Here is a 14,940-nt window from a genome sequence, read left to right as displayed (position 1 = left end):
CAGCGGGGCGCTCCTCTTTTCCCGAGTCCCGGGAATGCAGCTCCCGCAGGGTACGACTCAAGCCAGCTGTTTCCTCTAATCCCTTCAGCCTTCCCTTCCACAGGGGTTCGGTGGAGAAAGTCCCCTTCCCCCCCCTTGGTGACTGGGATTAGTGGTTTCTCTGTAGTGCCGTGCCAACGCAATGCATTTTAGGGCCCTGGGGCAGCAGTAAAAACGTACCCCTCCCATCCCCAAGCAAGTCCAAGTGTGTTTAATCGTTTTATTTTCCACCTTGCCCAGTTGTTCCCTGCTCCCAGGCACTCCCAGGCCCCTCCGTCCCTCCCTCCCTCGCTTCCCCAGCAACTCAGGTCATGCACAATCCTTCTCCTATTCAGTTCATGTCTGCAGGGGCAGTTTCGAGCAGGGAGGGCTGGGAAGAACCTGTTGGGCTCCATTTGCAGGTGCCCTCTTCCCTATGAGTTCAAACATCTTATTTTACTTTCTACTTCAAAAATAACCAGTTTCCTCCAACTCCATTACAACCAGCTAAATCCCTTCTGATAACTGTCTTATTTTCTGCTGCACAACTTCCCCCTGCTGCAATCACTCATTAATTATTTTTCTTGCAGCGCTGCCTGAGGGCCCCAGCCAAGCTCAGGCCTCGTCACAATAGGTGCTTGTATGTGTTTAAAGACAGTTCTGGCACTGAAGCTCCTACAAACTGACAACCAGCAGGACAAACTTAGAACATCCACATGTGTGCAGGGAACATTTTGCACATCACTGAAAGGAAACCAGCACCCGCCTGCAACGGGGTGACTCACGGAGCAATGTAGCACTGCTCTTGCATGGAAAGAGCCTCATGCACAAACCCTCTGGCCTTAAAGAAAAGCACCCAATATCAAAAGTCTGAAAGGGCAAATTTTTGAAGGTCCTACTATAGCAAGAATCAGCATTTTTTAAAATCAGGATAACAAAGAATATATATATATCTATATATATAGATATATATAGATATATATATATGTATGTATTTTTTATCAGATTAAACTTTTCTGCTCCCAGTACCCCCACCTTCCAGAAGACAAATGCAGATATAATTCTTAAAGTGATAATGTGATTTGCATCGTTTAGAGGGTGTGGTTCCTAAAATCAGAAATGTGGGCCCCTGAGAAATCTGCTTTCATTGCCTTTCTTCCTCCTGCCTTGGAGCAGGACTGTGATTTTTGAGACTACTATTGCAGCTGATGAGGAATGGAATGAAACTGGCCAGGAGTTCCCAGCTTGTCACTGCTTTCCTGAACATGCTGAGACATCTGTGTTAGACCAACTTTTCATCGTTGAGGTTTTAATTTCGGTAGCAGAGGCTGCAGTGGCTGCTCCAATGTGCAACAGGAGTTAAATGTGAAGCCTCAGTGAAATACTTGTGTGCTCATCCGGTGCTTGGAGGAGTCACAGTGACCTTCCCTCCATCTGCCAGCCCACCTCTATTTATACCTAATATGGATATAAAATCCATGACTTTGCAGATAGTAAACTAGAGCCTCCCACAAACATTGTCGCCTGCGAGGATGCTCCCAGCAATTTCAAGGAATTATTTCTCATGCCTTAAAAGACCCCAGCGAACTCACTTTCCCTTGGTCTGATGTGGTACAAAGAGCAGGACTACGTGACCATGCCAGTGCACCTCAAGTCCTATCCCATTCCCACAGCTCCAGCCCCAGGTTTCCATCCACTATCCAAACATGCATTCATTGACATATGAAATACACCATCTCTCGACAGATTCTCTACGAAACTGTCATCTTCAGGGAGAATTAAACAAAAAATGGGCCCTGTGCCGGGAAAAAGGAGGAGGGGAAGCGCTCACCATCAGCCATCCCTCAAACAAACCCCAAGGAAAACAAGCTAAAAGGGAGGAGCTGAAGAACAAAGCAGCAACGATCAGCACAGAAATAGGTTGTCTTCCATCCGAGATCCACACCAAGGACATCTTCAGGGAGTGTCTAGTGAGGTGGGTCCTTGAGCTAAAAACATTCTGCCTTCAGTTCAAACCAGATTAAGCCATGGGACAGAGACTCTGCAGGAAACCTTTGTGGCCTTACAAACTGCAGAGAATTTATGGCCAACAAGCGCAGTCGGATCATTTGATCTGAATCCATGTGTGGTACAGGTCATTTGATTTCACCCAGTCTCTCCCAGGTGGAGCTCAGTAACTTCCATTTAAGACACCGAGAGCTGAAAAATCCTCCCATTCCTCTCCTAGCTCATCCCAGTCTCTGTCTGTAGCTGTCTCACTGCTCATCTGCACAAGTCAAGGTCCAGCCTCCAGTTCTTGCTTCTCGTTGTGCCTCTCCCTGATAGCAGCAATCCCTTCAGTTCAGCAATCCCCATGGGCTTCCATAACCTCCAAGTTCATGCCTTCTCCAGGTATGACCAGTGTTTGTTGCATCTGGATGCTGAACTTCGCATTTGACTACCAAAATCTATGTAGCTCCACTTTCCTTTTCATTTACATAGAATTTCACCAAATAGCAGTTGTCTGCCACCATTTTTATATTTACTTTCAGAAAACTAATTAAAATTAAAATATAAGCATTATGCTGAGTCCTGAGGGAGACACCGTATTCATAGACCCAAGCACCAGTGTTTACAAATCAGACACAGGGCCATCAGGACATGAAATTATTTTCTTCTCCTGTGGTCTCAAACTTTGAACACAGGAAGAGGCTGCTCAAGAGAGAGATGACACAACCCACAGCACTCACTTTCAGCCTGAGCCTCTTTTCCCCCTCACTCCATTGGTAACTACAGCCCTTTCCCCTTATTTCTGTGGTCTGGCACATTGTCCTGGAGAGAAGTGTAGGAGTTTGGCAACCAGTCATAACTGGACCCCTAAATCATAGAATCTTAGAATAGCCAGGGTTGGAAGGAAGGAACCTTCAAAATCATCCAGTTCCCAACCCCTGCCATGGGCAGGAACACCCTCCAGTACCCGTCCAACCTGGCCTTGGACACTTCCAGGGATGGGCCAGCCACAGCTGCTCTGGGCAACCTGTGCCAGGGCCTCCCCACCCTCACAGGGAAGAATTTCTTCCTAATATTGAACCTAAACCTACTCTCTGTCAGTTTGAAGCCATTCCCCCTTTTCCTGGCACTCCAGGCCCTTGTAAATAGTCTCTCTCCATCTTTCTCATAGCTCCCTTCAGATACTGGAAGGGGCAATTAGGTCACCCCAGAGCCTTCTCTTCTCTAGGCTGAACAATCCCAATTCTCTCAGCCTTTCCTCCCAGTAGACGTGCTCCAACCCTCTAATCAGTTTGGTGGCCTCCTTCAACCCAAATCCTCAGGGAGTAGTAATGGCTTTGGGTTAAGCTGTTTATCACTACTAACAACTTCAAGTGCAACATCGAGAAGGAGGAAGAATATCCTCTAAAACCTCTAAAAAGAAACACACTCTTTCATATGATTTATGAACTGAATTTGAACTGATCAGGGGCATGACCTTTTCCAGGAAGGGGCATCCACTCTTAACCCAGAGCTGGAGGCTTTACAAGCGCTACCAATAAAGACTAGAGATGAAGAGTGATTTATTAGTCACCAACAACTTTCTCAGCATCTTTACAAGTTCCAGGAGGTGGGTATCCAGCACCACGAGGAACATCCAGCCTCAACAGCCTGCGGTGCTGTACAGCAAAGTGCTGACAGTCAGAAGTCACAAGAGAACAGCGATCTTACAGCTGAATTTCCATAAACTATGTTCCCATTTAGTTTCAATCTCAGTTAAGCATTTCTCTGTGGGTGGGCTATAGGCTGGACTCTTGGAGCAGTACAGACACAGCTGCCTACAGGGGCTGGCGTGCCAAAATCTGCACCAGTCCCATTTCCAAAGGCAGGAATGGGGTGGGAGACAAGGAGAAAGTTTATTTCTTGCTGTGGGATCTGTGTGGTGGTGGTGGAAAGTAACAAAACTCAGCCATTCAGCAGTTCAGATTGCTGCTGAAAAATGGGGTTTTCCCAGCAGGTCACGGATCAGGGGTTCCCCAGCTCCACCATGAGCTTCCCCCTTCCAGCTACAGCATCAGCTGTACCTCATGGTAGGTCACTACGACAACCAGTCACCTTTACTCCACTTGTGCGCACAGTATTTGCATTTGCAAACCAGAACCTTTGTGCTTTGTTCTGCATTGCTCCAAAAACTCAGAGGGAACCCAGTACAAATACCCAGGAAACCAATTTCTTCTCCTTTGGAGAACCATCCATGTGAACTCTCTGGAAGAGCTGAGTTACACCATCACTGCTGTGCTTCCACTACTGGAGAGAGACTATTTAGAAGAGCATGTAGTGACAGGACAAGGGGGAATGGATTCAAACTGACAGAGATTGGATAGACTGGATATTAGGGATAAATTCTGCCCTGTGAGGGTGGGGAGGCCCTGGCACAGGTTGCCCAGAGAACCTGTGGCTGCCTCAGCCCTGGAAGTGTCCAAGGCCAGGTTGGATGGGGCTTGGAGCAACCTGGGCTGGTGGAAGGTGTCCCTGCCCATGGCAGGGGGTAGCACTGGATGATCTTTAAGGTCCTTTCCAACCCAAACCGGTCTGGGATTCCACAGTACTGGAATGCTGCTGCCCCCTTGATACCTTCCCTCTTCCTTGATCTGTTACCTAAATTCACATTTAAAGTAGATTTACTACGGAGATATAAAGAATTGGGAATACGTTTCAATGTTTTCTCTCCTTATCAGATTCAGATTTACAACAAAGTCAACATTGAAAATCCCAGTGGTTTACACCTATTAGTGATTCCAGAAGCAATCACCCCCTGGACATTAAAATGGAATTCCTAAATTAACAGAGATTAGCCCCTGAGAATTTGGGGTAATTTGAGGATAGCAAAGGGTGGCAGAACATACTCTTCTGGGCAAGTGGGCAGCCTTCCCTCGAGACTCCCTCACCTACCAAGTGAAAAACCAGTCAGAAAGGAAGGGCTGATGGAGTCAATGGCTCCAGACTTCAAATCTGAGTCACAGCTCCACGCCACATGCCCTCCCCGAGTTATCCCTGACCTTGCCTACAGCTTCTCCCGTCTTTAAAATGGGAATTACAAACCCTCCCACCTCCCTCCAGCCCATCTGTTTAGTTTGTAAGTTCTCCAGGGCAGAGGCTGGTTTTTATTTGTGTGTACAGCACCACATACAGCCGGGTCCTGCTCTTGGCCCCAGCTCCAGGCAGGACTGGAACACAAAGCAATGACGGTATCTTGATCAAACATGAGCAACTCGGATAAACAAGAGAAAAGCAGCTTGATATTTTTTTTCCCCGCTGTCTCTGCTTTCCGTGACTTGTTTATTCATCTCAAAGCCTCAGCAGACATCTAATCAAGCTGTTAAAGAGGCAGATTTGTGGTCAGTCGAGCACTTGGGGAGTTGTTAAACGTTCAAAACCAGTTCTCGTCAGCAAACAGCTTTTTTTTTCCTTACTCACTGCATACTCACCATTTTCCTATTAAAATTGTGATACAACTTCTCTACTAAAAGGTCTCATTAAGTCTGGGTAGGGACACCTGCCTTTTTTAGGCCTATCTTGTTTGCACTTTCTGGGACCAATCCAAATCACGCCACAGACGACGCAATGATTTCAGCAGGCTTAAGAAAGAAGGAAAAATGTGATAGTTTCCAGATGAGTGTATTATACTAAATTTAACATGCCTTTTGGTACTTAGAATTTCCACTTTGCCCCCCTTCCATTTATGTAATTAGAAATCAAGCAGCAGGAAACTGTTCCTATTCCAACCTCAGTTGGGAATGGTATGGTCTCATTCCCACAGAGGGAAACAGGAGACTTGTCCTCACAAGATACTTTGCACAGCTTACATGGACAGGTTCAAAAATAGGCTTGGAATAATATATCTCTAATTAAATAAAGCAAAACAAATACAGACCCTTTATGTGGTAGTTATATGTGCATATACATATATATATACATACATCAACACAGATGACAACAAGCAAGGTAGCTATGAAAAAACCCAAAAAATTAAGTTTTACCCCATTTAAGAAGCAATGACAAATTAAATTTCCACATCTAAAATTGTGCAATTTTTCCACGCTCACTCTTGTTGACCTCACGTTGATGAGTAAGAACATTTATTCTGGTTATTCTCACTCTGGCAATAAAGGACGTGTAAAGGAATCAGTATCTACAATTGACTTCTCTGAGTTCCAGGGCCAGAAGAACCTCTTTGTCACAGGCCACAGGAGGTCAAAGTAAGAATTAACTCTGGGAAGTCCTGTTTGAGCTGAAGCAGAGCATGTGAGGGCAGGACAACTCGTTACCAGGGACACTAAATAAAAACTGAACTCATCATCACAGCCCAAATGACACAGCATGAGCTGAAGCTTTTCCTGCATGTTGACAGTCGTATTCGGTTGCCACTGCTTTTGGTTCTCCTGGTTCTTGCCCAGGCTGCTGCTCTTCTCTCCAGTGGATCCCACTGGCTTCCCAGATTGCAGCACACACACAGAGAACTCCATAAAAGCCCTTTCCAAACCAGAGAGGAGCTATGGCTCCAAAGTACATAGTTCAAATTAAAAATTGGGGCTGGATAAAATGATTCAAAAGCAGCAAGAAAAAAAGATATCCTGTTTTCAATGGGCTGTTTTGCCCTGACTGATGAATGCAGTCCAGCAAGGGAGGAGGTGGAAAAACAAGGACATGCTGGAGCAATGGTCCTGGATGGTATCACGCTCTGACAGTCCTAATGCTGCTCTGGCACTGCAGTGATTCTATTTCACAAGTCCTTTGCTCCAGGCGAGCTCCTCAGTGTCTGTTGACTCTGGGCACAGCTCAGCATGTTTCCCCAGTTTGCAGGATCCACACAGCAGCGCTCAGGAGAGGTGGGAATGCAGGACTTGCTGCAGCACCCAGAGCAAAACTCAGTAAGATAAGGAGTTCCTCAAGCCCTCTCAACTGCCCCTCAGTTCATCCCTGTCCTTTTTTGCCGTGGTTTAAAAAACAAATATTGCACAACATGTTTTCCTTTGTGTACTCATCACTTTTCCATCTATCAGCACTCACTGTGAAGCAGAACAGGCTTTCAATAAAGCCAAGTTCCATATCAGTCTATCCCATTCCCTTTCTGTCTTGGGAGACATGCATTTATTCTGTGTGCTATATGAACATGCAACAAGTGTGGGACAAAGAAATGAGGTCCTGGAGAACCATTTTCATAGTTAGAAAACTGTGCTCAGTAAAGAAGTAGCAAAGACAACCTCCTGAGTCAGGAGAACACCAGACAACATGCCAACAAGTCATCATGAGGACTGGGGTAAATGTAAAATAGAAGTGAAGCACTTGGACCAGTGACTTGTCAAGGTAATAAAGAGCTTTAAATACTTGTGACCCACTCCCAGACACTGAAATCTCTCTATTCTCCCACTGAAGAGGGGGGAAAAAACAATCAGCCTCACAGGTAAGCTGAGAGCCAGACAGCATTAGCAGCTGCTTAATTCACCCACTATCTCAGGAAGTTTCAAACCTGGGTTGCTCCATGACCCAAAGCTACAAGAGACAGCACCGGCTTCCTGCATCAAACAGTTTGGATTTATCACTTTGGATTCCACCTCTTCTGAGACGACAAAACTCCAATTTTAAAGGGCAACTGTACAAACAGGACATAGGAGTATTTATATTCCTCTCCACACACCGGCACAGGCAGCAGGGGTCTAGTGGGTGATTTATGAGGTGGGAATGCTTCTTTGAACTGGCTGTCAGATGGGGGCTGGCTCTTGGGAGTGGGGAGGAACAGACGATGGGGCTTTTTGCTGAAGAGCTCTCCCAGTGGCTTTGGCCCAGGTGGCCCCAGATGCTGGGCACTCCAGATGAAGTTCTCTCCTTCCATTCTCTCTCTCTCTCACTCACAGACAAAGTCAACACACTAGAGAAGGCCATTTCTCCTTTATTTATTTCCCAGAAGAGCTCTCCCTTGCGCTTTTCAGACACTATACAAAACAAGCAACAGAACTTTGTTTCATATACAGAAACAGTTTGTTGGAGTATAAAGAGTTACTGGTGATCGTTACTGAAGAATGTTGGCTTATTCCAGGGGCACTTCAGTATTCCTGAGGAATAATCATTGACTTCTCCTTCCTTCCCACTGGGATAGTCTCAGCCATTAGTCACTGTTCCTGTAAAGCAAGAAGGTTTATATTATTAAAAAGCCATTTGGGTTCCTTACATTGAAGGTGCTCTAGGATGTAAAGCAAGTCGTGCTCTAGGATGTAAAGCAAGTCATGGAGCTTTGTGACATTTCCAAGGGGTACAGGAACATTTTTATCCTTTGCTAGAGCAAGAAGTTGTGTATGGAGAAATGAAGTAGCTATTTTCATGCATAACCCTCCATTCTGATAAATTGGGTACTTCAAAAAACCCCAACATTATTGTTCAAGTTAACTGTTCACAGGCTGAAGAGAAATCAGACAGAAATAAAAGCCACAAAAGGCAGGTGGGAAGGTTTAAGTTGCCTTCTTGTATTCCTGCACATCAGTATAATCCACACTGCTAGCACAGTACAGAGTTATGGGGTTTGGGTGATAATACAGGCTAAATAACCTGAAAAATATCATCTTTTCCCCTTTGCAAGGAATCTGGGCCGTGTAGTTCACAGCCATAACCATGAAATAATTGCTAGATGTTGGCTTTAAATTCAGCTGAAGTCACAGTGAAATCCATTTGAGCAAATTACTTAAAAAGCTCTCAGAATCTTACGACCACAAATTAGAACTTTTCTGCATTTTAAATAGTCTCTTGGTCTGGATGAATGGCTCCTGCATTGGCATTATAGTGTTTTATGATCAAATTTCTAACCCAAAGGATGGGCAGTGTGATGGTCCAAGTTACAGCCAGAACAGCTGCAACATCACTCTGTCATCTCCTGATTATTCGGTATTGTGAATGTTCTCTGTTCTTTTAAGAATTTGATCCTGAAGAATCAAGAATCCCAACTGGATAAAACCCTGAATAACCTCACAGCTGACCCCCATGACCTCCTTGAAGTCCTTTCCAACTCAAGTTATCCTGTGATTCTGTGAACAGAAAACTAGAAATAATTTTGTCCAAGTTAATCCGTGTTACATTTCTCTCTAATAAAGCTGATTTTCTTGCAGAATCTCTCGATTTGACAGGTTAACATTTGAACAGAACTCAGTTGTGTAAGGAAGTCCTACAGAGTTTAGTTATAACAAATTTTCTAGAAAAAAACCAGATGAGTGATAATGCAACAATGTTTTCCATGTTCCTAACCAAGAGAAATGAAATAATCTGGTTGTAATAACCCTAGAGCCATTATCCATGACACAACATTTCGGAGGGAATTAATGACATTAACCATTACGTGGCTTCATCCACGTTTTCCCTCTCTCAGCAGCCTCAAGCTCTTTGTGCCAAAGACAGTGTACTGGAAACTACGTGTCTAGTCTTGTGCCATGCAGGCAGCTGGGTGTCTTCTGGGAAGTGTCCTTTCAGTTATTTCATGCTTCCAAGGATCACCCTTGCTCCAGAACACAGATTTGTCCTTAATCCCAACAAAATCCCTTACTAGGCTGACCTGACACTCAGTTTTCGGCTGCCCAACATCCCTAGTAAGGAGCATCCTTGAAGGAATAATGCTCTCTCAGAACATGTGAACAGGGCATCTATCACTCGTAAAGCCATAGACAGGCCATTCCAGCTTCTTTCTGGAGACATAAATTGGAGGAATACCCTCAGGATGATGTGGAAAGCTAACATGTCCTAATGTTAACAAATCTGGTCAAAAGAATCATGCACAGATTTTTCATTCTGGGCAGTAGCTGGCAGCGCTAATCAGCTGCATCCAAGCCACAGTTTCTCTACATTGCTCTCCAAAATATTTTATTCCCAGGAAGCTGTTTGAGAATCTTGCTATTGTTTCCCTTTAACAGGCAGCTGGAGGAAACATTTGTAAGCAGGTTTGTCTGGTAGGGCTGCAGAAGGCTGGCAAAAGCTCATCTGCCAGTAAATTCAAGGAGGACCGGGCTCAACTTACAGCTCTAGATGCATCAGGAAATGCCTAAAAACACCTTCAGGCCTCGTCATCAGGCAGAGGAATAATATGGGAGCAATTTTTGCACTCTGTGTGCTCCATGAAAAGCTTCTGGCAGAACATTTTACCTCAGTACTTTCTGAAGTGCTAAAGTAACTACAAATATATCCTGGTGGATGCCTCTCCACTGGTATCACTGAGATGCTTTAAGCAGTCCATGGCTTCATGGATCCAAAATGTGCACACACACCTTTTTTGTGTTCCAGATACTACAATAATAAATTACCATGAGAACAGCCCCAACTTTTACATGTGAAGAAATGAAAAAAATATTAATGGAGTCAGTTTGTGGACTTGGTGCACTGCAGCCAGTTTGTGAGTTCAAAAATGGATCCTGCTAATTAATCTATTTTAAAATATTTTATCTCAGCACGGTCAGTGATAAGACTGAGCTCATTGAAATGATCTTCAAAACTGTTTAAAGTGTACGGGTTTTTTCAGACTAGTTACTACACTACAACCCAGCCAAACAAGCCACAAAACTTACAAGTGATCAGTGTTTTCATGTTGAAAAAACCGCAAAAACCCCACTGGAGATCAAAGATCTGCTTCCACAGACAAATCTACCTGACATGCCTTAAAGTTTCCTCCCAGCTCATCTCTGAAGTCTGAAGAATCTTACTATTAGTTTAGTTTTTCTGACATGTATTTTTATTATAAAGATTTTCAGGTTGTGGCAAAACCCACCTGCAGGATCTGTTGAACTAATTCCATGTATTCAGTCTGATTAAGTTTATGCTTAAATACACCGGTTATTAAAAATTTCTGAAGAGCAGGGGAACCACTCCTGCTCTGGCAACACGAGTTTCTTCTTACTAGTACTCCTTTGGGAAAGGCAGAGGAATATCCTTGTAAATGCTGTCTACCTTACAAATAATTACCAACCAACACAAACCAGCACTGGTACTTACTTTTACAAATTTACCATGGAGAAGATATGGAGACTGGAAGTCGTGTTGACAATTGGAATAAGCCATTCCTAACCCCATCCCTGACCCAAAAGCAATAGGCCATGTCTTTCCTGTGGGAGAGAATAGAGAGGGCAAGCAGAGAGGGCAAATCAAAGTCAAGGAAAGCTGTTTGTTATATATTGTTATATATTGTTATATATTGTTATACAAGCACCAAGAAAGACTAAGTTGCTAGAAGATGCCTATTATGCACTTTTGTTCTACGAGTCAAGAATCAGCTACAAACCACAGCACTGGAGGAGAAGAAGAGTATCCGTAAGACATCACATCTGGAATTTAACTGAGAGCAAGCTCTGAATCCAATGTATTACTGAAAATCATTCTGTTACCAAAGCATAACTAAAGAACTAAGATCAGTTTTAAAACCCTGGAAAGACTGGCATAAACTGATGTCTAGACACATGGCTCCGGCGATTTGGCTCAGGGTCTCCTGCAATTCCAGGATTTGAGCTTAGCACAGGAGGAGCTCGGAGAGGTGCCACGGGTAACAACCTTGTTACACAACAGCTGAAAGTTTGGGGAACTCCATTTCAACAGAAAAGACAGGGCAAATAATAGAGGAATTGGCCTAGCATGCTGATTAAGTTTTATACACCTCTAAGACTTGGTTTTAAAATATGCCTACAACAGATGGAAACTGGGAAACCAGGCATCAGGATCACTGCAGTACTTACTTTTGAAGAAAATGACTGAGAAAACAATTCCTAATCCAAATCCAGCACCTGCAACAAGAAATGCAGTCAGTGAGTGAGGATTAATATAATACAGAGTAATGGAAAATTATTTCATTCTTTACAGCAATTCTTTGTTCCAACTCAGGAGTATCAGACTATGAATATCTGACTACGTGTAATTTCAGCACACCAAACTGTTCTTAAATAGCAATTCTGAAAAAAAAACAATTCTTGTTTTTTAAGTAACTGTAAGCAGCCGATTCAGATTAGAATCCCAACATACACAATAAGTACATTATCAGAAAGATTTGGGAAACAAACCAGACTCTCATCCCAGGGAAAGTTCCTAAATTTCTGTCACCATCTACAACATGGAATTAAGATTTATTTGGTTCATTGTCAGCAAATGAGAAACACTTAAATGAAAACTTATTGTGTCCTTGAGCTTTAGATTTTGCAGATGAATATCTCAGTGTATTTCGTTTATCTCACTAGTTTAACTGCTTCAATGTGTGTCCTGAGGGCAGCAGAACTTTAAAGCTTTGTGTTATTCTATCCCTTACAAAGAAAGCTCCAGGCTGCTTATCTTTCACATCCACAACATTCATTATGGAGCATATTTAAACACATTAGGAATGAATGACTTTTCACATCCTTAATACTATATATAGAAATAAGTGCAGCAGTTGAAAAAAAATGTATCCAGAGCCATTAAAACAGTCAGTATATTTAAAAATAATTTTTGCTTTCCTTGGAAGGTGAGTTTAGGATTTTCTGCAAGAAGTCAGGCAAGTCTGCAAAACTCCTCTCAAGACCCAATAAATGTAACAGTGAAAACTTGCAGCTGAGTGGGCAAATTCTACCTTTAATTTTATGCACTAAAGACAAGAATTTTAGATAAGGCATGGAAATACAGAAGTTTAAAAAAGGAAAAAAACCCATCAGTCATGCATATGCTTGTTAAAAAAAATAACCAACAGTTTCAGGTTTATTTTGCAGCAATCACATCCTGTTATGGGTTTCAATTCTCTCCTTGCAATACAAGAAATGTAATTTAAGTGTAACAAGTTTATTAATTAAAATACATCCCTTTTTTTATATTCCTAAAAGCATGTGATCCTTACTTAAGATCCTGTTGGACACATTACTTGAGTCCAGAAAAATGCCAAGAAATCCTGTACCCTCTTGGCATATAGGATGAGGCTTCTTTCTTTTAAATTTTCTTTTGCTCTTCAAACCTTTCTCCTTGCAAAAAGTATATTAATGGTAGTTTCTACTGGGGAACAGTTTACTCAAACAATACTTAATACATCATTGTACATTAGGATGCACCACGTAGTACATTAACTAAGCATTCCACGTTTTTTATTGATTATGAAACCCTGAATATTAGAACAGAGGTGACCAAACATGATCAGAATAAACCTCCTAATGTGCACTCTCATTAGTGCTTTACTATCTGCACTTACTGAGAGCCGGAAATAAGAGTTGATTTGAAATCTCTTCATTTTACTCCAGATTTCAGTTGTGCCAGAGGTAACTACTTTACCAGGTCATTCCAGCTTCCGGGTAGCCTCACAAAACATGCAGTGCAGGAAGAGCTCTGACCGCCCGCCAAGTGCTCCTGACATAACTCCCCCAGACATTTTCGAGCCCAAGCACTTCGCACAAGGTCAGGTTTTCACTCTAATCATTTGCACAGCTAAGGGAAAGTCTCGGAGCCTCGGATGTCTGCTCAGAGCTCCAGGGCTTTTCTGCATTTCAGACAGTAAGAGATTCACTCCTTGGAGCACCTCCCACAAACGCGTCTCACTGCCCGGGGGTTCGTACAGAGCCTGGCAGAGACATCAGGCATTCCTGGAGCCGTGGCTCCCCATGCTGATTCCCCCTCTCCAGCACAGCCTTCCTTCGGTACCTTTGCTACAGCCCCCTGGTGCTGGCTCTCCCAGAGTGTTTATGTCATTAAGGATAATTACTATCTCCTAGAATCCATTCAAGGGACCCGTGTTTGGTCCTCCGACCACCTCCTCTGCCAGCCTGTTCCTACAATCCAGGTCGTGCTGCCGGCTGTTGTACTTTAGGGCTGAGAAGGACTTTCTGGAGGGAATTCTTTCTGCTCAGTCAGCACCGGGTGTTTGAGCTGCCCCAGTTCAGCAGGGCTGCCCCGAGGGAGAGATGCCAGTCCTAGGCTTCCTGGATGAGAATTTATGCACGGGATGACAAATCCTGCATCATCTGCATGCACAGCCTGGGCAGTTTCTAATGTCACCACATTTTCCACCAGTCAAACCCAAATTCTTCTCACTAGCCTCGTGGTGAACTGTTCACATTTTTGTCTCAAGACAACCCTGCACTAAGGAAGCAACAGTAATTAACACAGTTTCTTTCCATCTACTTCCAGAAATCATTCATTATCTCATTTTCTCTTCACCTCCTTCAGATGCTCTCTCACATTACAAGCCCTCAGTGAGGGCTCCACACAGATGCCATCAATGCTTCTTCCTGTTGGCCATGGGGGAAGCTACAAGATATGCTTAAAAGGTGAAAAATTTATTTCTGTTAACTGCAATTCAGCCTAAGCCCAGAACAAAAACTAGGCCTTGCCCCACGCCAACACCACTGTTAAGCAGATGTGGTCCAGCATGACTGACTTCAAAACACTCTGTTTTTCCTAAGAAAGCTTTTTTCTGAAGCAGATAATTTGAAGGGAATGTTCTTTTTCATGAAAACGCAATTTTTGTGCAATTTTAGAGGCCATGACTGCACCCTGTTCCAGTGGGAAGGGGAGCACAGTGACAATTAGTACAAAAAGATGATGGTAAGATAGCTAAGGCCTTGCTTTAAATAATGAAAATGCTACAGAGAAGTGAAGGAAATCTGACAGCTAATGGGTTTTGGTTTTCTGTACAAGAAGGCAACTTGAGAAACAGCAAAAAAAAAAATGTACCTTAGCTTTCCTCATCTCAAAGGTAGTTGAGTTCACTCCTCTCCTACTGAGGCACAGTAGGACACTGTGCAGGAAACTGTTCTGATCACCATGCCCTGCCAACAATAAACACCAAATTTGCCCCCTCACATCAACCAGTGCACATACAGCATTTGCTCTCTTCTACTTGGTTTTAACATTTAAAAATTGGTTTTAACTTAAATCCTGACCCTTCAGCTACATTGAATTCCTTAGCCCATCTGGTTAAGA

At 43.4% G+C, this 14,940-nt stretch overlaps 1 protein-coding gene across 1 annotated transcript; it reads right to left on the bottom strand.

Annotated features, from left to right (window-relative positions):
- Positions 1-7,919: 7,919 nt before the first annotated feature.
- Positions 7,920-12,040, bottom strand: MICOS10 (mitochondrial contact site and cristae organizing system subunit 10). Its single transcript, XM_029965239.1, has 4 exons — positions 12,028-12,040; positions 11,745-11,792; positions 11,011-11,120; positions 7,920-8,165 (listed from the first exon to the last, which is right to left on the bottom strand). Exons 1-4 carry the CDS (start codon positions 12,038-12,040, stop codon positions 8,157-8,159), a joined length of 180 nt encoding a protein of 59 aa, XP_029821099.1. The 3' UTR covers positions 7,920-8,156.
- Between the last annotated feature and the right edge of the window lie 2,900 nt (positions 12,041-14,940).

This window comes from Manacus vitellinus, unplaced genomic scaffold (genome assembly GCF_001715985.3).
Source record: "Manacus vitellinus isolate BGI_N305 unplaced genomic scaffold, ASM171598v3 scaffold_92_pilon, whole genome shotgun sequence".
NCBI classification, from domain to species: domain Eukaryota; kingdom Metazoa; phylum Chordata; class Aves; order Passeriformes; family Pipridae; genus Manacus; species Manacus vitellinus.
The sequence above is the reverse complement of the archived record's forward strand: the minus strand, read 5'-3'. Positions and strand labels throughout refer to the sequence as shown.

Coding starts and splice junctions, on each gene's coding strand:
- MICOS10 (XM_029965239.1), bottom strand. Junction 11,121..11,744: donor CTCAGTCATTTTCTTCAAAA/GTAAGTACTGCA, acceptor TCTCTCCCACAG/GAAAGACATGGCCTATTGCT.